Below are 23154 nucleotides of genomic sequence, written 5' to 3'. Positions count from 1 at the left end.
AAGGAAGCATGCCATTTCAATCAAAGCCTTGGTAAAATAACTAGTTTCTCCAATTGTGTCCAGTTACAAAAGAAAACAGATTCTTATTGCACTTATGCAATCAACTACGCTGCCTTAAATTGAGAATATTCACAAATAGCTTCCAAAGTCTGGAGAAATCAGGTAGAGAGAAACAAATATGCTCTAAATTTTGATCACAGGAGTATATTTTACTCACTTGTTAGAAGTTGCAAATAGCTCTAAAGAAATAAGTTCTCTTGACTCTGAAAACAAAAGGTTTAAATAAACTCTCCATGAGAGTCCTAGAAGTTTGGTTTTTTCCCTCCATTTCAATAGCACGTTCTTTTTAAAGTTATTTGAGACCTGCACTCAGAGTCCTATATAACTATCCTATATAACTTTTCAAAAGACATATAAAAGTCCTATATAATTGTCCTATATAAGTTTTCAAAAGACATGTAAACTGCCTTTTGAAGAGGACCAAAGCAAGACAAAATGTCTGTGGATGACAAAAGTCTATAGCCACTATTAAAGCTACAACTGACTAGGAAATGGTTACTTCTGTGGCATAAAACAATTTTACATAACCATTATAATTATTAGTAATGTATACTAAATTATATCAACATTATAGAAATTTCCCGTAATTTTGGAACACATACCAACAACATATTTATACAAATACAGTCCAGAGAAAACCAAACACCATTCACTTTTCTATTTGAAAGTTTTTTCTAATGTCACAATTTCCCAGAGTTATTAATCAGAAACTTGCCTTTAAGAGCACCTGCTAAATTTTATAGCTGATTATAAAATCATCTTTTAAAGAGGACCAAAGTGAGAAAATAATTGTCTGTGGATGACAAAAACATTTTAGGGAAGCCACAATTAAAGGAACTATTGACAAAGAAATTTACCTCTGTGGCGCACAGTAATTAAGCATAATAATTATAATTATTACTGATAACATATCCTAAGTTATATTAGAATTATAGCAGTTTTACATACTTTTGGAACATATACCCATAACACATTTGCACAAATATAGACCAAAGAAAGCCAAACATGATTTTATATTTGACAATGCTTCCTGTTTGATTTTTGTACCAAACAAGCCATATATCATTTTTGGACTTTAGAGGACCCAATATCTAAAATATTAGGTTAGAAAGAGACATCATTTATAATTTGATTTTCGGAAGTTTGTCAAATATCAAAGGTTTAAAACACTGAATATCACAAAATAGAATCTCAGGTCAACCTAAGTCATTCATTTGGCCAAAATGATAACTCCAAAAAAATTTTTTAAAAAAGAAAAACTTTTACTATGATAGAGGAGACTTAGCTTTCCGAACAAGACCCAATGAAGATAGCATGAAGCCAACTTAATCCGTCTCTTCTCTTTCTCCTCCTTTTTTTTTGCCTGGCATTAAAACAAAACCCTTTCATTATCTTTTAATGTTACATAAAAATTGTTACCAAAAGAGAAAACCAATTTCATGTTTGCACTAGTGCATCTTTAATGTTAAAGCTAGTTTTTTAAATAAAATTTTATATCTCTATCCAGTTTTAATTAGTTTGACTATAAGGTAAGATTTTCATAAACTTTTTAGAACCCTTTGCAATTTTCCATCAAGGAGCAGATCGGTTTTCTAAGGTAACCCTGTTATTCGGACACACGGGCCCAGATTCTGGCCCCACATTAAGTATGATTTTAATGTTTTAATCTACAGAAAAAAGCTAAATAATTTCTTTTAGATCTTAGCCAACTTGTTCATACCCACAGAATTTTTTACAAGATCAACCATTTACAAACGCTTTTCTCTTTGCTTTAAGTTTTGTTACCTTACACTTTTAGGTTAAGACATCTTTAAAACCCTCTGAACTAGACAAAATTATATTTCCTTTAACAAAAGCCATATGCTTATGCCTTCTTATAATCTTTTACCAGAAACACATTTCCTACACACCTTGTATGTAAAACTGTTTCTCCAGCAATCTCAATTTCAGGTTACAATGTTAACTCTTAGCAACTTTCATTTTTAGTGAAAAACCTGCTAAGTGAGTGAGTTTAATTATATGCTAGGGGTGGAGCCTAGGTCATTAGACAGAAGTGAAGATAAAGCCTGACTCTTTTCAGCATAGCTAGTGGGCATGGCTCTCCATATGTCCCCAGGCCTTATCTATAATGCTCCAAAGTAAGTACATCCAACGATGTTCAAAAGTTAAGGAAACAGTTTGACTTTAAAGCATTTAGCAAATCTGATATCCGACCTTAATTTAGAGCAAATGTCTACATTTTCAAGATATTTTATTTTACCAATAATCTTTAAAACTGTCTTTTATTTCCAAAAGATTACTAAAGTCATGTGAATAAAAAGGCATTAAAGTTTGTTTTTCTGACAAAATATGTGATGCAAGTGCTCATTTTTTTAAAGCCAATTAATCAGAGCTCTGTTGTATATAAACACACACACACACACACACACAAAACACATATATATTCAGACAGAAGATTCAACACTTATAATATTTTTCATTTGCCAGTTTCTTAATTGGATGACTGGCTTCAGGGTGGAGCGGTTGGAGGAACAGGGCTAGGAAAGCATGTATTTCTAGGGCCAAATAAACAGCAAATAAGCAGCTGAAGGCAAAGACAGATTCCCAAAATTAAGGGTGCCATTTTATACTGCATCCTGGATTCCAAAAGGAGGGAAATACTTCGAGAGAAGACAGTGCAGTGCTTCTACTGACTGTGCCTTTCATTGCAAGGCAACCCAAAGCCAATCAGTTCATTTGTAATTAGACCATCCCCAATGGCAGTCTCCTCTCTCAGTGGGGGGTGGGGATGTTTCCATATCTTCCAGGTGGCCAAAGCATGCTTCTCTGATCCAAGTGCGCAAAGAGTCAAGTCTGCCTCCATAACTATTAGCCATTCCCTAAAGTATATTTCCTATCTAGTTATTACACACCAAACTCTCTCATAATGAGAAGTAATTTCTGATACCCCTAAAACTCAAAACTGTCAGATAACGTAATGCAAAACAGAACAGAGTTTTTGATTTTGAGAGGGAGCTATCTGCTTTTAATTCCTGCAGTTTCATGAGGAAAACAGAGCTTTTTCCAAAACAGGGTCTGGGGTGCCTCCTGTTTATCCCAAGGAGTCCCAGGCTGCCAGATGTCATCTCAGGGCCTCTTGTGTGTGCATTAAGATTGGAAAGACTTTTTGTCTGTGGAGAAAAATATTCAGTTGACTGAGAAGGAAAAAAGACCTTTTTCCAGAAAAACAAGATCCAAGAGAAGAGAACCATAAAGGCCTTTTAAATATACCTATAGCTTGTTCATCCACTTTTAATTAAGCTGACTTTTAACCATAGTGCTCTTTAAAAAATTCCTAAAACTTTTTTTTTATTACCCAACTTTACCACACCAAGCGGCCAATATTTTTGGTTTTTGAATTCTATCACAGGTAACTTCCCACATGAAATTAGTAAGTTTTAAGTAAGGTTATAACTTAGCCACAGACACACAGGTGTCTTAAAGAGATGGTAAGCAGTTTCTTTTTCTTTTCTTTCTTTTTTTTTTTTAAAGATTTAGAATCTCCCCTGGGCCTGGTGTGGTGGCTCACTTCTGTAATCCCAGCACTTTGGGAGGCCAAGTCAGGTGGATCACCTGAGGTCAGGAGTTCAAGACCAGCCTGACCAACATGGAGAAACCCCATCTCTACTAAAAATATATAATTAGCTGGGCATGGTGGCATATGTCTGTAATCCCAGCTACTCGGGAGGCTGAGGCAGGAGAATCACTTGAATCCAGGAGGTGGAGGTTGTGGTGAGCCAAGATCACACCATTGCATTCCAGACGGGGCATCAAGAGCGAAACTCCATCTCAAAAAAAAAAAGAATCTCCTCGCAGGGTAGTTTAGAGAAAGGAAAATTCAAGACAGGAAATCAGAAGCTATCCATGGGGCTTGGGGGTAGGAACATCAATACATGGCAAAGTTATATAAATAAAAAACCAGAAGGGAATCATTCCAGAAGCCAAGAATAGAACCCAGACCCCCACTGTCAAAAGGCAAAGCCTTAGCTACTGAGTTACAGTATTGAGAGTTTCTATTGTTCTTCCCAGAAGGAGCCTACAGAAGCCAATTTTAGCACTAACTATGACATGAATCCCCAAATTCCTGTCTTCTAGTTGGTGGAAACCGAGAGAAAGTATCCCCACATAGTCACACAGTTAAGCTCTTTAGGACACAAAACAAGACATAAAAATTTCGTACAGTATTGGCTTCAGGGACCCGTAGCAAAGTTTGTAAATGACCAGCCGAGCTGGCTTGAGAAGCAGGTTTACAGGGGTCTAAACCCACGGTACAGCCTGTGATACCCATCTCTCCATTGCAGAACACAGAAAGACAAACTCTTAGCACAAACTACACCAGATCTGCTACAGCCTAAGACTAGTCTCACAAATCCTTTTTGCTATTAATCAAACCCTTGCAGAGGAGACAAATAGTTTACTATTTACTGAGAAAGAGAGAGAGAAACCAGAATCTTGGCTGTTAAGAATTTCTTACCCTTTTTGCCGGCATACTAGGTTTCCGGGTTCCCTTTCTCTGCAGCTTCCAAAAGAATGGAGTGGCTTTTGATGATCCTGCTTGCTTGTGCTATAGCTGTAGAGTTCAAGCCACTTTACAAGAGAAAATTACCCTTTACTGTTTTAGGGAACCATAGACAAGATTCTTAATTTGCAAGATGCTGCCTAATGGGCTGCATGGGAAACCGAATTAACATTTTTCATCCCAGAAAAACACACATAATAAAACAAACATTAGTCACCGCGTTCAGTACCCAGTATCACGCTGGCAAAGCTCAAACTTTTTCTTGTTGGTCCCTGTTGTCTTTGATCCACTCCAGGTGAGGAGGGATGACCTCTGAATGGTAATTCATAATGGGGTCTCTGGGCAAGGCAAAGAGCAGATAGTCACCCCAAGAGACAGGCCTGTTGAGCCTTCTCTAGGCCTCATCGAATGTGACTAGACAAGTAAGGGGGGTTCTCTGAGTTAGGCCTGCTGGACTTCCATCCACAACCCCTTCTGAGATCCCTTCCACATATACAAACACACACAAAGACGAGAGGACAGAAGGCCTTCCAAATCAGATCCCTAACCAAGAACTCCAGGAGTATCCCTTCCAAACTATACTCCTATTCTCCTTATGAGAAACCTTGAAATCTTCCTGATTGAGAAGTCTCCCAAACCAGGACTCTTCCTACTAGTTAGAAAGAGCCAAGCAAGATCCCCAGGAGCCGAACAGACACCCTGCAATGGGGCTACAGATACCCCACCAGAGGGCTACAGAATCAGTCGGCAGAAAGGAGGCGTTGGCAGTGCCTAGGATACTCACCAATCCAGACACCTCTCAATGGGGCTACAGACAGACACCTTGTGATAGGGTTACAGTTAAGAGACTATTTCTTAAGAGACAGTTAAGAGACATAGTCTCCTGAAGACTATTTCTCCATTGCAATTAAATCCATGCATATTGGGTTGGCAGCGCTCTGCCAGTAGAGTACCAGAGTCAGCCCGGAGTCCAAGAGAACTGGGTGGCTGCTTGGACTGGCTTCTGGCTCCATCGCTGGAAGGGGGCCACTGAACCACCATCAGGTAGCCACAAGGGCAATCCCCAATGAGCCCTCAAATTTGTAACTGCCCAAGGGATTCACCTTGCCTGCTGCCTAGACAGAGCCAATTCATCAAGACAGGGGAATTGCAATAGAAAAACAGTAATTCACGCAGAGCTGGCTCTGCAGGAAAACAGAGTTCTGTTATTACTCAAATCAGTCTCCCATAAATGATTTTTAAAAACTGAACAGAAATTACTAGTAACGTGTGCTTATTCATATCATCTATCTGACCAGCACCACCTTGGGGATTTGAGTAGAAAGAAATAGATGGCATTCTTGTTTCCAAAAAGTTTGTGATCTTGTAATAAAGCCAAGATAGACACCAATTATCACATAGTATTATAATTAATTTGTTTACTAATCAGTAGACCAAATAATTTGAATACTTGAGGGCTGCAATTGTATCTTTATTCCTCCTATGTTATCAGTGCCCAGGACACTTAGTTAATAGCAGATTCTCAATGTTTACTGACTTAACTCATTGCCTAGAAATAAAATACTAAAGTGTGTTTTAGGGACCATTAGTGAACACACAGTATGTACAGGTGATTTGGGAGACAATAAATTAGTGTGATTCTATTTCCACTTTTTTTCGAAGCCCCTTTTATCAGAATTAAACATTATAGTTAATTTGTGCTGGAGTCCAAAGGGCATTAGATAAACAGTAAGTATACACCAGAATCGAGTTACAAATTGTAACTAAGAGAGAGTGGAATCTACAGGAAGAACATGGGCTCTGGACTCAGATTATCAAGGTACCAATTCAAGCCTCACTAGGGCAAGTTAGCTAGCTTTTAAATCCTGTAAGATAAGGATAATGACGAATCACCTACCTTGTATGGTAGTGGATATTTAAAAAAACGCAACCAGCCTCGAGGAGGCTCACGTCTGTAATCCCAACACTTTGGGAGGCTGAGGCAGGTGGATCACCTGAGATCAGCCTGGCCAACATGGTGAAACCCCATCTCTACTAAAAATACAAAAATTAGCTGGGCGTGGTGGCACAGGAGAATCACTTGAACCCAGGAGGCAGAGGTTGCAGTGAGCGGAGACTGCACCACTGCACTCCAGCCTGAGCAATAGAATGAGACTGTGTCTTAAAAACAAAAAACAAAAACCAAAAACGAGTGCATGACAGTATCTGCATATACGTACTGTATGATATAGGTAATCCACTCCTCTCTGAGCCTTTGTTACTATTGTGTAAAATGAGAAGGATTAGGACTTTACTTGCTATCGATTTCAGGTCTCATGTCCTTTACTTTATCGCCTTACTTTTGAATTTTGTCTTTTTTGGTCCCTATCCCCATCTCTGTTACTTCCAGACCTTTAATTTCCAATTCTACACTTACATGTTCGATTTTACGCTGTTTGTACTGCGAAATTCCACACTTTGCATTTTGAACACGCTCACTCCATTTTGAACACGCTCAATCCTTAATAAAGACAAATCTTAAAAAAACAAAAAAATACAAAACCCTTTCAGACAAACCTACAGATGGCAGACACAGTAACCCCAGAATATGCCGCCGCAGCCCAGAGCGTTGCATGCTGGGAGTTGCAGTCCGACGCTGCACACGCCCTCCGCGCCTCTCCAGTTTGAAAGCGAGAGGTAGAGCGGTAGGCGGGGTGCTGAAGGAGAAGCTCTCTCGAAGCCCCGCCCCTGACCTTTTCCGCTCGCGCGGTTCGCACTGGAGTGGCGGGCCAGGTCGCGGAAGGGGCGAGGCCTCGTCCCGGGCGGCGGCCGTTGCCGCCACCAGGGCCTCTTCCAGCGGGCAGTGCTGCCGAGGCCGGCCTGCGCGGGGCAGTCTTGGTCCCCCCTTGAGCGGGCTGTGGCGGAGAGCGGGGCGGGGACTGGCTGGAGGGTGGCGGCCCGGCGGGGCGGGGGCGGGGGCGGGGCCGGCCTCTGGCTCCTTCTTCCTCCGCATGTGGCTGGCGGTCGTTGAGCAGTTGAGTTCGCTCGCTCGTCGCCGGCCGCGTCTCCTCCGGGCTCTCCTCGCGTCACTGGAGCCATGGCGTTGGCCGAGACCTACCCGGCGGCATCCTCCCTGCCCAACGGCGATTGCGGCCGCCCCAGGGCGCGGCCCGGAGGAAACCGGGTGACGGTGGTGCTCGGTGCGCAGTGGGGCGACGAAGGCAAAGGGAAGGTGGTGGATCTGCTGGCGCAGGACGCCGACATCGTGTGCCGCTGCCAGGTGAGGCGACGGGCTCTCGCGGGAAGCCGGGCCCGGGAGCTCGGGCTGCCTGGCTGCCGGTGCCCAGGGACTCGGACCCAGAACCCGCATCCGCTGGCCAAAATGAGGTGTCACCTTGAGGCTCTGTCCTCCTGTCCTGACCTGCAGCGACGTGGAGAAATGGCGGGAGGTCGGGGACCCCTGACGTGGAGCCGCGGGTGAAGCGTGGGGTGGCTCTGGAGGGAAAGGTGGGCTGGCAGGGAGCCTTCGAGGGATGCGCGGTGCCCGGGGAGTTGCAGTTTTGCATCTGGGGACCGGTGCTCGGCCCGAGACTGAGGCCAGGGTGGAGGTGGGATGCGGTCCGAGTTTGAGGAGCTACCGCCCGAGGCCTGCTCCCAGCTCTTCCGACTTCGGGCGGAGACCCGGCGCGGCGGCCGAACCCCCACACCCACCCCCCAGGGCAGTCCAGTGGGAGTGGATTGTTCTGAGATGTCCTGAAATCCAGACTCACCGATCCGCTTCGCCTGCAGGCCCTTGGCTCGCTGTGCTTTGCTTCCTCTGGTCCACTTTGTTGACATCCAAACACACCCACCTCTGGGCTTTGGATTGTTGTTTTAGGGCCCTGAGTTTCTTGTTTTTGTTTTTATGATGTACTCCGTCAATGAATGTTAAGGAAAAATTACTTTTACTAGTTGGTCCCAGAGGAGGGAATCCCTTCTCTGTTCAAAAAAGTGAGGGAAGTAAATACATGGATGTCCAATTGAGTATTTGGAAATAAATATTTGCATTGTTACGGTGACATCGAAAGTGAACTTTCAGAAAACGAGGTGGTAATGTACTTCTAACGGGAGACACGTGGTTTTCAGTGGAGGCTTTCTTCCTATTTGCGTTTCCTTTGAAGCAGCACACAGGGTACGCCTTTGTAAAGGCTCTCAGACAACTCTCCAGTTTCAGAATTCTAAGTAGATGAGCAATGACCACGTTCAAAACAAAGTATAATGTAATATTTGAAGTTAACTACTATTTGTTTAGGTTGCAAGAATATTTGTTTTGAACATACATGGCATGATATGATGGCGCCATGCTGTATATGTTCTAATAAATTATAGGCCCCCTTGAATACCATGAAATCATAGGTATATAAAAAGTTAAATACAAATACTGCAAATATTTTCTGACTTACCTTGTTTTCATGCAGACATCCACCCTGCCCATTCTGAAATAGCTGTTGCACGAATTGACTCTTAGGAAACTATCACAACCCCCTCTTCCTCCTTCTCTTCCAACCTCTTGTTTCTCCACCCGTCTGGCCACACTCTCACTGTACCTTGGCACTCCAGAGGCTGTTGCCATTAAATTCCTGCCCCACACTGCCTTAGGAAATACTCCAGAAACCCAGCCTTTACCTTCCTTTTGTCTTAAATTCAGATCTGGTCATGCTGTGGGGAAAGACAAATCAGAATACCCAACTTTCTTGCTGTCTGGAAGGGGAGAGAGGCTGAGGCCTGTGTGTCTCCCTCACTGACATTTTGACATCTTTATGTGGAAATAGCTCAGGTTGAGCTACACTGTGGGTTGTAAGAAGGTTTGGAGAACACAACCATTATGGCATTTATTCTAAAGGATCCTCCATTTTAATATTCTGTCAAATATTAGAAGTAGTTTGTAGATTGGAGAAAGTGTTACTAATCTTACTGAGAAAGTAGTCTTGAAAGAGGTTAAGTTGTGGACCAAACTGATCTGATGCCCTTGGAAAGTCTAGAGAAGTGATTGAGAAGGAGCTAAGTTGATTGAGAAGGAGCTAAGTTTGGCTTTAAAATTTGAGCTGAAGATAGTGGAGAAACGAATGAGGGGCCTTGTTAGTCAGACTTTCCTCATCTGTATATTTTTAATTTGACTACCTTATAGAATCCTTATGTTTTTCTAGTGCCTTTTAACAGTGTATCATTAGGATTCTTTGTCTTGTTAGCAAAAAGCAGATGAGTAATGAATAGATTTAAGCATTAAATCTTTTGTGATTTACCTTGGTAACTTTGTATTATTTGGTTACCCCTAGTAAGCTGGCGTCTACTTAATGAAGTTCCCCTAGGTTATAAAATTGGAATGTTGAAGTTCTTACTGAGCGTGTATAGAGAGTTGGAAAAAATCAACAGTAAGACATTGTGAGCTTGGATTGCCTTGTTTGATGTCTTAAGTTTTGTGTGTTAGTGAAAATATTTCCTTTGTTAGAGTTTAATATATTCTGCCATATTGATGTCATGACCTCAAATTTTATTCAGCACTGTTTCTCCAGAAGTGATGTAACATAACGTATCCGTATTTCACCAGTAGAATCATAAGGACTTTCTCCCAAAGAAAAACTGGCATTGTATTTAATGATATATTTTAACATATAAAATGCCTTTTTGGAAACAATAGATGCAAACCTTATGGCGTTTTCACTGTTAGAGCGCTTAAGACCTGTGTTGTTCAGATTCAGGATTTATGAGGAGTTATTTATAACTTGGTAGGTTCCCCAGATCCATAAATATGTAGGACTTGCATCAAAGGACAACCACTACTGATGCCTTAATTTTAAATAAATATTTCTTTTAAGAAGAAGAGAGAAGAATTAAATGGAGGCCCAACCCTGGTACAGGTCATTCATCTGGTAAACACATAGTGAGTAACTGCAAGGGATCACTTAGCCTGGGAGTCAAAAATCTGAAAAAGGCAGGGATTCTGCCCCACAAGGAGCTCACAGTCTGGCAGACAACTGCTGTGTAAAGAAGTATTGAGAAGGTAGGGACGGGGAAAGGTACTCTATCAGTTTTTCAAGAGGTTAAAGTATGGGACCAAAAAGGTCCCTTTCTGGCACCGCAAAAGTAGTTTTTTTAGGAAGCCTAATACTGTTTTTTTCCCCAAATTCTCTTAAAGTAAAATACGGTGCTTTTTTTTCTTTATTTTGCTGTGTAGAAACTAATGAAGCTTCTTAACTATAGTAGTTTATACCAGGCTTTAAGTAAAGGCTTATTTATTGTTCTTGAAGAAAGTAAGTTTGGTGGTCTTGGTTATAATGACACACATGAAGTTGCCTGCGATCAGGAAAGGCTTCCCTGTGTTTTCTCGCCAAGGCTTTAAAGTCAATAAAAAGAGAAAATAATGACTAAAATTAATTATAAGGGAAAGTACACCCCATCACTTAATATGTGTTTATAAACGCTTGCTATAAAAATAAACACACTGAAAAAATATTACTAATTTCTAGCTAGATACGAGTATCTGCTGAAGATCTGAAACCACTATTAGTAAGTGATAAAGAAGCATAAAAGACATACCAGCAGCAAACTGAGACTTTCTCCTTGAAATAGAAAAGGTGAAAGATAATTTAAAAGAAAATAACGTTAGTGTTATTTAATGCCTTGACCTTGTACAAGTAAAATGATCTGCCAGACTTCTTCCCATAATTTGAAAGATAGTAGGTAATTAGCATTTAAGGTAAGCCATTCTTCCAGGTTTATAACAATTGCTGTTTCTGTTTTCTGATTCTTTTTATATCATTTCCCTAGTACATAAGTATTTACCAATGTCTGTTATGCTATACTTGGTTAAATCTTGTTCTGCTTGGTTACTGTGCTTTTTCTACTAGAACGTGAATTTTCTCAAAAGGGGGACTTACTCTTTTTTTGTTTTATTCTGTAGCACCTAATACTATATGAAGCAGAAGAGAAAGACTCAACAAATATATTCTGGGTGGCAAGATCACTCCTAGAAATTTATTTGAAATCAGTAATAGTGACCCTTTCCTGTAATTGTTTTAACATCTCTCTGGACAATTTAATTGACTGGTGGCATAAATTTAAGGTGGAATTCCTAGTATTCCTTGGATTAACATTTGTTATTTAGTATTTAGCTGGAATTTTTAACATTGTACCATTATGTTCAAAGGCTTTGTTTATTATATTAAAATCTTATTTCTTGTTTCTAGGAGAAAACAGGTAACTGATATTTGTATCATGTATCTCCTCAACATGTAGAGTTCTAGTAACTAGTTTTTCTCTGCTGACACAGTAAATCTCAAGGTTCAGTCAATGAGGATTTCCCAAGTTGCTATTGCAGTTAGTAAATATAGTATCCTGTCAGTTCTACTTTTGAGGCATGAGTTTTAAAATATATCAGACATCACCATCTCAGTGGTGTCTGATCAAAATTATTCTGTTTCTTTAACTTTGGTGGGAATGAATGGGTTTGTTGAATATTTTCAAGTATCTCTAGGAAAAACTGTTGCCTAGAGCAAATCTAGAATGAACCAGTAAATTGATATGTACTTAATAGCTTACTTGCTGTAACTGGATATGAATCCAGCTATCTTATCTCTCAGGGACTATATCAGATGTTGACACCAAAGATGAGTGTGGATGGGCTACATATTGATAAATTAAAATTGGTGACTATTATAATACTTTTATAAACAGAGAAAGAGACGTTGGCATTTAGTATTGGCTGCTGAAAGCAATGAAAAGAATAATAAATGAAGGGGAGTTCCTGTGGCTGCTCTGGGATGGGACAGTTCTTTACATTGAACCAAAATTTATATTTGAGTCATATAATAAAATTCTTTTTTAAAAAGAGGCTCCATGAGAGTTCTGAAAATGAGATTTTTGTCTATATTAAGTTTTAACATCTTCTTTGAAGGATTTTATTAACGAGAAAACTTTTTTGACTTGAGATCTATGGTTAAATTTCAGTGTGTTTTTAAGAAAATACTTTCATGAATGTAATTAGGTGATTTTTTATCAAACGTTTACAAAGAGCTCTGTGATGTGATTGGTTTATACATTTTTGGTTGCATGTCTTAATGCTGTCATCTATGACTCTGGTTTAGTGAGTGTGAACAAATATTAGAGTTTGGTACCCAGAGTCTAAAGCTTCTTAATTAGGAACCTAAGATCTTCCCAGACAACACCTCTTTCCACTTTCATTGTGAGAAGTTATTTCATAATGGTAATAAAAGGTCTAAAATATAAGGTATCTGAGGTTTTTATCATTTGTGACATTTATGTGTGTATGAAACTGGAAGGTAACTATAAGCATGCAAGGTAAAATGGATATCTTTAAACTTTTAATGGATAACTGAGCAGTGCACTTGGATATGTTTGCTAAAAAGAAATTCAGATACCCTGTATATTTTTTTCTCTTCCTATCTAGTGTGTCTGGTTACTGCTGAATAGTTAAATTTGATCAGCTTACTCGTAGTAACTTAACCTGCTCTACTTTGGAATCATAAGCTAATTGCAGTTATGTGAATGCTTTCGTGAAAGAACAATCATCTTTGTTTATAATTACTTTATTGCTGTGGATTAGTAAGTGCTTACTTTTTGGTGAATGCTAACATGTTTTATCTGGAAAGGTGGAGACACAGGTCTTAGAGTCTTTACCCTGAAAGCAGCATAGGTAATAAGCATTGACTCGTTAACGATGTTAGGCTCCTAAGAAACTTGAAGACTGGACAAAAAGTAGCAACCCTTTTTTGGTTGCTGGAATAGTTCAGGGGCATGGGATCTGAGACATTGCTGCTCTCTGTTGTAATCCATAGTGGTCACTGACTTCCTGATGTTCATTTTGAGCTCTGTGATTACTGTACGGTGTTCGTGTTCTCAAAGCAAAAGGACAAAGATAAGACACAAATGCCTAACTAAGTGGCCTGAAAAATGCCTCTGGGCTATGTGCATGAAATTATTAGCCCTTAACGCTTGGGCCTGTACTCTGGAAAAGAGACCATTGTTTCAGATTTACAACACTGAGGATCCTTCACTGCTTTCTTCTCTCTACCACAGCAGGAATGCACTTGGGGGAGTGAAGAAAGGAGTGATATGGGGAAGGAGAAGGCCCAGTAGCAAAACCAAATTAAGGATCAAAAGTCACTTTTGTAGACTAATATCATTTAATTCCTTTCCAATTAAAAAAAGGAGGAGACACGGGTCTCACAGTCTTTACCCTCCCCTGGACCTTTGGAGCTTCTTAGCTAGAAACTTACACATGTTAGCATTTCCTGATCCAAAATTTTATTCTATAATTGGGCTTGACAGCCTCTGGTTTTGAGGAGTCATGGAAAGAAAATTCAAAGCACTTGTCTTCCCACTTCCTTAAACTTAACATCAAATTAGGAAGAAAAGGAATGCATGGAAAAACTGAGAACAGTTACAAAATAACTAAATACTGTTATATCATTCCTATATCCTGCGGTAATGCTTTTTTGTCCTTGACAGCATAAAATGTTATTAATATCTAGCAATTAATCATTTTAATATTCAGTTTCACTAGTACAAGATGTAAACTCAGCAAGGTGTGTATATACTATGCTGTAATATGTTTTGTGAATCATTTGTGTTCTTTGTTTGCAAGCAGTGGAAAGAAACTATCTTAAACAAGGTGGGGATTTGTGTAAAGGAAGAGCAGGATGGTGGCCTGAGATGAAGGCTGCTCCTGGAATCTCAGCAACTACAACTGACAGCCTTTTTCTTTAGGATGCTTCCCATTGGTGACAGGCATCTCAGACTGCTAACCGCTTTCCTCCTCAATACTCAGATTCAGATTCCCAAGGGAGAGTTGCTGACTGGCTCAGGCTGGAACACGTTTCCGGGCCTGGATCACACTGTGGCTGGGGGATGATTCCTATGTTTGCAGAGTAAGGGAAAAAAGAGGGACCGAACATACAAAAGCTAACCTGGAGTTAATTTCGTACAGGAAAATAAGGTATGAGGAAACATTTGTTCTGGATTGTTCTTATTTGTAAATTGTTTTCCAATAGTCTAATATACTATAGACCCGTAGTGCTTTTCTGGAAGAAAATATTGAGTTAAATTGGTTTTTATTATTTTAACCTTAATTAAATAATGAAAATTAGCTGTGTATTGATTGCAAAAACTAAAAGCATACATCAGAAACTTTGCTTTTCAGCTTTGAGAACATAGAATTTTAATCCTGCTTTTTGTTTCTATCATGATGTTCCAGTTTATTTCATCGCTCTGTGATGAGGTACATTTTTTCGTGGTGAAGAAGCTTACTTAATATTTTCTTTGTATTTAATCTTAATGTAAGAGTAACAGTCAAAGAAAATTGGTAAAATATATACTGTATTAGGGACTGTTTTGTGACTGCAATGGGAACTAACTGAATTTTCTTTCATATATTTATTGTTCACCTTAATAAAATTAATGTGTATTTATTCTTGGTATTTAATACAAGAAGAACATCATGTAAGGCATTATAAGCTTATGTTTTTCCTCAAAGAAACCTGCCATGTAACACACAGCCACTTGTGGACTCATGCTGCTTTTTGTTTCTTGGGGTGTTGGTGGAGGAGTATATTTCGGGATTAAAAATGGTTCAAAAATTGGCCTCAACGTGAGAGCCTGTTGTGCGATGTTGTGGTGGCACTGATAAAAGTGTGAAGGTGGTGTCAGTGCATGACCAGAGAGCCACTCTGCCACCTGCCATGTGGTTTATGAGGAGCCACTAAACCTTTCCATGCCTAGGCCACCCCATCTGTGGAATGGAGTCAATACCACCTGTTTCGCAGGGGTGTCTGAGGACTGCGAAGAACAATGTCAAATGTTTTTAATACTTAGATGCAAGGATGACGTCAGTGAAATCTGTACCGTATAAAAGCTACACAAAAATGGGCAGACATTTGGTTAACTGTGCCAGATACTGAAGTGTATGTTCAGAAAAGCGTTTTACCAACTCAGAAATATGACTTACTTCTAGGGAAAAAAGTTAACTTATATCTGGGAATTATTACTAAATGTTTTCTCTATTGATTTAACTGATCCAAAAACAATGTTGAGATTCCGTAGCCCTTTAGTAATTGATTGTATTCTATCTTTTTGTTAAGTAATATAGAACATACAGCTATGATAATTAAAAGTATTAAATGCAACAAGAGTGACTGGGATCATTATGGGAGTTTAGCAGAGAAGCAGGCGGTAGTTATGTGTAACTGTTAATGTGATTATAAGATTAATATTTTTATAGGGAATAACCATTATCAAGTTTGGTTTGTGGAAAACTTGAATTGAGAAGGAAATGGGATGTCTCCATTAGAAGTAGAACAACAAAAACAAAATATCTCCTATCATTTATTTAGTACTATATGATAATAAAATATCTCCCATCATTTATTTAGTGCCATCATTTATTTAATAATGTTTCATGATTCTCCTAAGTAGCGGCCATAGTGCTGGCACATACTACATAGAGTTGCCCATGGGCCCATGTAGGAAGCAGCTCCATCTGCTGTTTATAATATGTAGCTGGGAGACTGAGGGGGTGCTCATATTTGAAACTGTTTTTGGTGATGGTGCTCATATTTTAAATTCCTTGTTTTGCATCTGCTAATATGTGACCTCTCCTTGGACCAGTATAATCTCTGTTTGAGGACAGTTGCCTGAGCTCCCAAGGTGAATTTTGCATATTTACGTAATCTAAATATTTTAGATTAGCATCTAAATGGGGACTTCAAATTTGAAGCTTTATTTGTTGTATTTTATAAAATATAGCATGCTAAAACTTGTTTCATATAAAGATTACCTCATCAAGATACTCCTTATGAGTAGCCCCTTCTCAGTTTACCTCAGGACCCTTCTGCATAGTGTGTGTTTCAAGATTAAAAGTTATACCCAAGCTGCCCCACAGCGCACTGGTGACCAAATATAAATAAACACTTATGTTTTTTCCCCTAAATCCTACGTAGGATAATCCTAGGATTTTTCTGGATATATTTAGCCATATTTCAACACTCAGCTAAACAATTTAAATATTTAAACCATATAATAATCCTTAATGTAATATTGGTTATTGAAAAATGTTGGTATTTTTTAATAACTAATATTTAACGAGTGAGCAAACTTTGTACCAATGTATGACTTTAAGTCTTTTACTGCTGAACTTTGCAGCCTGAGCTACTGATAAACTTGGACAAACTTAAGCCAGTCATCCATCACATCATCTGCCGAAGAGAGAGAGAGGGAGGGAGAGAGAGAGTGTGTGTGTAGTGGGGGGAGTGTGTGTGTGTGTTTGTGTGTGTGTGAGCCTTCATCTCTTTATTATGGTTAATTCCATCATTACTACCTGTCTTGGTAAAATATTAGCTAAGAGGAAGCTTTTGTTACACAATAAGAACATTGTCATTCACTACCAATAACAACTGTTTTATCAAATGATTATATTAGTGTATCTATAAAAGTAATTTTGTATAAATTAGGAGGCTTACTTTAAGGATCTACTCCAAAAATTAGAGTAAGATAGTTTGTTCTTAACCTTGAGCAAATGATGAATTTTTAGGCAGGGTGGCATGGACATGTAGTCTCAGGTACTCAGGAGGCTGAGACAGGAGGATCACTTGAGCCCAGGAATTCAAGGCCGGCTTGGGCAATATCATAAGACCCCATCTCTAAAAAAAACCTGGTCTGGCTTTGATAATAATACCTCATTTGTTGTTTGTCTCAAAATTATCAAATATTTCATAACAACTTAGTACAAATTTATTAAACTTAGCTTATTTGTAATAAGAGGAACTGAAATACAGGCAAGAATTACCCTATGAGTTCTTTTTTAAAGACTAAGATAAATAGTGTCCTTTTGGTGTATAATAATGTCCTAGGATTCTATCAGAATTGATGATGAAATTGCACAAGTGTGAAATAATTTATACCAGGGAGTTTATTTATTTTGCAAGATTGTTTATAATAGAAAGACATTGGAAACAATCTGAATGCCTCTCATTATGGGACCAGTATAATAAGTTATTATATAGATACATATACAAAAGGATACAATACAGCTGTTCAAAGAATGAGATGAATCTGTTTGCAAGGTTAGAGAAGTACTAAAATTTGTTAGGTATAAAAAGCAAGCTGTCCACATGTATATAGTTTGTTACTATTGTATATGTAAAATAAAACAGTATATATGTCTTATCTGCATAAATCACCTCAGGAAGGACACCAAAAACTTGTGCTAACTGGTTGCCTTATAGCAATGGTATGAGAAAGTCTTTACATTTTACTGTGCATACTTCTGTGCCATTTGGTGTCTGTATCACTTGCAGGAATTTCCTATTAAAAAATAAATAGTAAAAAATAATACCCCTGTTCCCTTTTTGGTATCACTTGAAGGTGTTGCTCAGCATTTGTTTCTGTCTTCCTGTGCCTTGCCAAAGTGTGTCTTATAGGCTTTAGCCTAACACTGCCAAGTTTGTTTTTTTTTTAAGCGTATGCCATACATTAGTCTTCAAAGAGTTCTTTGCTTTATACAGTGCAGAACACCATGGAAATAGGTATTGGTGCTGCCCTTGTCACAACAGAAAGCAACACTACAGAACTTACCAGTACCCACAGAGGGAGCATTTAGACCAGCCCTAGCCAGAGGGGAATTGCCCATCCTAGTGGTCAGAACCTGAGTTCCAGTAAGCCTAGCCACCACAGGCTAAAGTGCTCTGGGGTCCTAAATAAATTTGGAAGATAATCTGGGCCACAAAGACTACAGTTCTTGGGCAAATCCTGGTGGTGTGCTGGACTTGGAGCCAGTGACCTAGTGAGACACCAGCCAAGGGAGTGCTTGAGTTCCCCCTACCCCAGGCAGCACAGTATGCAGCTTCAGGAGAGGCTCCTCCCCTCCACTTGAGAGGAGAGGGAAGAGTAAGGAGGATTTTGTCTTGCAGTTGGATACCAGCCACAGTAGGATAGGGCACTGGGTAGAGTCCTGAGCTCCCCATCACAGGCCCTAGTTCCTGGACAAATTTCTAGACATACCCTGGGCCAGAAGGGAAGTTGCTACCTCGAAGGGAAGGACCCAGTTCTGGCAGGATTCATCACCTACTAACTAAAAAGCCCATGAACCTTGAATAATTAGCAGCGTTACCCAGGCAGATAAGGAAAACGTGGTACATAAACAAAGTGGAGTACTATTCAACCATAAAAAAGGATGAAATCCCGTCATTTGCAACAATGTGGATGGAACTGGAGGTCATTATGTTCCATGAAGTAAGCCAAACACAGAAAGACAAACTTTACCTATTCTCACTTGTGGGAGGAAAACAATGGAACTCATGGAGATAGAGAGTAGAAGAATGGTTACCAAAGGCTGGGAAAGGTAGTGGTGTAGGGGTGGGGGTGGGGTGGGGAGATGGTTAATGGGTATAAAAATATAGTTAGATAGAAATAGATCTAGTATTTGACAGCACAACAGGGGACTACAGTCAACAGTAATTTATTATACATTTTTAAACAACTCAGTATAATTAGATTGTAACACAAAGAAAGGATAAATGCTTGAAGTGATGGATACCATATTTACCTGGATATAATTATTACTCATATGCCTGTATCCAAATCTCATGTACCCCATAAATACAAGCATCTACTACGTACCAACAAAAATTAAAAATGAAAGAAAAATAGCCTCGTGATCAAGCTAAAATAGTCACTCTTGGGCAATATAGTTTTGATTGGTGTATTTTAATGTTATACCAGGATGTTGCTGAAGTTTTTGTTGCAAATGCATCTTGAGTTTGCTTTTAAAAGTATGTTAATCTTGTATAGACGTCTAAACATATATGTAATCAGCTGACATGATTTTGAAAACTTGTGCTTTCTTCCATGTTTTTTAACCTTATAAATTAGAAAAGTTATACAGTTACTTAATATTTAGTCTCCTTTGTACCCAATTTTTTTAATTTGACTTTTTACATTGTGTTATTTATGCATAAGCTTCATAGAATAGAAATGTCACCATGGGCTTATAGTATGATTCTCGGTGTTAGCAGTTCTGACCCAGGATATTACTGTATCCAGAGATGAGCAGGTTCTAGGGATCTGTCACTAACCAAACCTACCAGACTGGTTTATAAATTAGAGGCTTAGGATAACTGATATTTGGGGGAGATTCTTGTTAAGTCCATATAGGAATACAAATTTTAGGTCACAGAATTGCTTGATACACTCTTAGGATGATGGGAATTATATGAATATTTACATCAAGTTAGGGTAACTGGATAGATTACTCTTTTTTAAAAATCTTAAAGATTTTTTTATGTGTAGATGGAATATCTACATGGTTAGTTAGATTGCCATAATCCTCCATAGCCAAAGACAGACTAATTGCTGTATGTGTTTTTTTCACTTTTTTCCTCTTTTAAGAAGGAATATGATTTTCTGTCTTTCAGAAACCTGAATTTCCCAATTTCCATATTCTTTCAGGATAATCACTCAGATGCACTACAGTGGGGAAAGGAGACAGCCAAACTCTGTTCAAGCCTTTAACAAATCAGTAAACATGGCAAATATTTGGGTTCTCTTAAGTTGACCTTTTGGCAGGAAGTCATTAATTCACTTTGGAAGGAGATATGTTATTTGCCATGTTTATCATCAGGCTCAATTTTCCCTATCTTATATTTTAGGGAGGAAATAATGCTGGCCATACAGTTGTTGTGGATTCTGTGGAATATGATTTTCATCTCTTACCCAGTGGAATAATTAATCCAAATGTGACTGCATTCATTGGTAAGTATATATACTGAACTGCATGGAGATTCCCCCCCACCAGTTGATAATGACATCTATTTTTTATTGTCTAAACTGATTTCGTCTCTCACTAACCAGATGGTTCACTGATCTCTTATTAATTTGGACCTTGATACCTTCTGAAATATACCTGACTTTGACTTTTTGTCACTGTAAGGTCTTTTAACAGTAATACTTTTTGGAATGATTACATTCATCTGTGTTCATTGATGATCTTAAGAAGTATTAGGTCATTGAATCAGTTTTCCAAATACTTTTTTTTCCAAATACTTTCAACTATGACTCATAGTAAGAAATACGAGAAGTTCATGAATTTATTTTGAACACTTACAATAAATGATGCAATCTGATCTTTTTTGCTCTACTTCTTAATTTTCAAAAATCCTAATCACAACCTACTAAATTGATCTATGACCATTAATAGGGCGTGATTCCCCAACTTGAAAGATATTGATCTAGCGAGTACTGTGACCATGTTCCATTTGCTTAAAATTACATAACAACTTTCCTTCAAAAACATATTTCACTTTGTTTCAAAGAAATTTTAAAGTGTATTGAGTATAATTCTAGTGTTTTATATTCACTATATTATATTCCATTATGTATTTAAGTTATACTCCTATTTAAAACTTGGAATTATTTCTGTGGTAACGCCCTGTTAAATCAGAATGTCCTGTAAGTTACATATGTTTGTGTTAAAGGTAAAGATGTTTGCAGTTGGGATTTGTTTGTCTTCCTTTAGGAAATGGTGTGGTAATTCATCTACCTGGATTGTTTGAAGAAGCAGAGAAAAATGTTCAAAAAGGAAAAGGTATGAAAGAATAAGTCTATTTGGTGACCAGTTAAGTTTTATTAGGATCTTATGCCAGACAAACAATGTGTTTGTCTTATACTTTAAAATTTCAGGCTAATATAGGACAAATTTCTAATATCAGTTATTAAGTTTTATTCATTATAAACAGTATTTTAAACAAAAGACCAACATCTTATGTTGTTGTGTTAAGTCCTGACTTTTTTACACATTGGTCATCTGCAAACTTATCTTAAGGTAGCTAGAATTACAATATGTGGGTGGCAAAACTAGCAAACTCCTGAATTTGCACAGTCAATCTTGCTTTCTAGAGGATCTAGAGGATCTCCTCTGGTTGCTGTAACTCAGGGGCAAAAGGGAATTTTTTTTCCCCACACTACACGGATGTAAGGGGAATTGTTTAGGTCCCTCCTTCTAAGTGAAGGAGATGCTGCTTTTATGCTCTATATCCATGCCCGTCTCCTTAAAAATAAGTAGTCCTGGATTCCTTCCTTTATTAATGTCTTGGACTTTTAGAGGTTTACATTAACCATGTCCATCTCTTTAGGGTATGAGGGGAATTTGACACTATAATTCCAGGTTAAACATCCCTAATACAAAAATCTGAAATCCAAATCCAAAATGCTCCCCAAATCTGAAACTTTTTGAACGCAGACATGACACCACAAGTGGGAAGTTCCATACCCAACCTCATGCAGTGAGTCACAGTCCAAACATGGGCACACACACAGTTTCCTCAGTGTCTCCAAGGGAAAAAAGGCCTTCTCCCCTTTCAGCTTTCACATCTTTTCCATGCACGCCCAGATTCCCCCACACAAGCATGCCCACAGAGGGTAATAAAGTGGCATGTGTGCTAGCTGGACATGCCAACTGTGGTAATAAATGAAATATAGAATACAGGTGGAGACCAGAAGCCTGCCGTTGTTGGTTATTGCTGCTGTGTGCCAGCTGCCACAGATACACTAGTGCTGCTTAGTTACCCTGAACACATTTTTTTCGCTGTATTAAGGGTATGTCATATTTTTTACTGTTAAATACTTGTGCGTGAATAAGCGTAAGAAAATGATTACTTGTCAGTAGCATATAAATTCAGAGTTAAGAATGTTGGTGTTGCTAAGCAACCACAGATGGAGGAGGAAGAGGAGGACAGAAGAAGAGGAAGGAGGAGGAAAAGGAGGAGGAGGGTTCACAAACTTTGGTTCATGCACAAAATTATTAAAAATATTGTATAAAATTACCTCAATTGGTGTGTATAAGGTGTATATGAAACATAAATGAATTTCAGGTATATGTTTGAGTCCCGCCCCCCCCCAGAGATCTCATTGATAACGCAAATATTCCTAAGTCCCAAAAGATCTGAAATCTGAAATATTCTGGTATTTGGCATAAAGGACACTCAACCTGTAATACATAATTGAGGAATATCATTAGTATAGTTTCCCCTTGAATTAACTCATATTTAAAACACTCAATTACTGTTAAAGTATTGTTCAGTTTTAAAAGTAACCATCTGTCCTCAAGTGTTCTTAACCACTAAATATGACTTTACAGAGCCCTGTCTTTGCTACCATCTCTTTTCTCCTTTCTGCGTTTTCACCTGTGACCTGGTCTCTGATTTTTATATTGGTGAACTTGAGACTTCTGTGCTGCTTTCTCCTCTCATCTCCTTTAATAAGTTTGCCCTACTCCCTTTTTCCTTCTACCCTATCCAACCCTGCTCTTTACCCACTTTACTGAATTTCTTGGTACTGTTTTTTTATATCTCCTAAACTAACTTTAGAATACATGTTTGTGTGTCAAAACAACCATAGCAGGGGAGGCTTAATGTTGCAGGTTTACCTTTTAGCACATTACTGAGGAGGTTCTCCTCCTTAATCTATAAGGAATAAATTTTCAAAATAAATCTTAAGGTAAAAACAAATTT

The 23154-nt window shown here is 38.6% G+C and overlaps 2 protein-coding genes across 2 annotated transcripts in view; one reads left to right on the top strand and one right to left on the bottom strand.

Annotated features, from left to right (window-relative positions):
• The window catches only part of CATSPERE (catsper channel auxiliary subunit epsilon), a 180123-nt gene extending 172943 nt beyond the window's left edge, over nucleotides 1-7180 (bottom strand). Inside the window, exon 1 of the mRNA XM_064383670.1 lies at nucleotides 7035-7180. Within this exon, the coding sequence (XP_064239740.1) occupies nucleotides 7035-7081 (47 nt within the window). The 5' untranslated portion in view covers nucleotides 7082-7180. The remainder of the gene's footprint in view (nucleotides 1-7034) is intronic.
• Nucleotides 7181-7602: 422 nt separating this feature from the next.
• ADSS2 (adenylosuccinate synthase 2) overlaps nucleotides 7603-23154 on the top strand; it is a 40273-nt gene continuing 24721 nt past the window's right edge. The window contains exons 1-3 of the mRNA XM_012443739.2: nucleotides 7603-7877; nucleotides 20296-20398; nucleotides 21162-21230. Coding sequence (XP_012299162.2) covers nucleotides 7695-7877; nucleotides 20296-20398; nucleotides 21162-21230 — 355 coding nt within the window. The 5' untranslated portion in view covers nucleotides 7603-7694. The remainder of the gene's footprint in view (nucleotides 7878-20295; nucleotides 20399-21161; nucleotides 21231-23154) is intronic.

The sequence above is a fragment of the Aotus nancymaae genome, unplaced genomic scaffold (genome assembly GCF_030222135.1).
Source record: "Aotus nancymaae isolate 86718 unplaced genomic scaffold, 86718_ANA_hifiasm-v0.15.2.pri h1tg000032l_0, whole genome shotgun sequence".
NCBI lineage: Eukaryota > Metazoa > Chordata > Mammalia > Primates > Aotidae > Aotus > Aotus nancymaae.
Note: the sequence above shows the minus strand (reverse complement) of the source record. Positions and strands in the feature narration are given on the sequence as shown.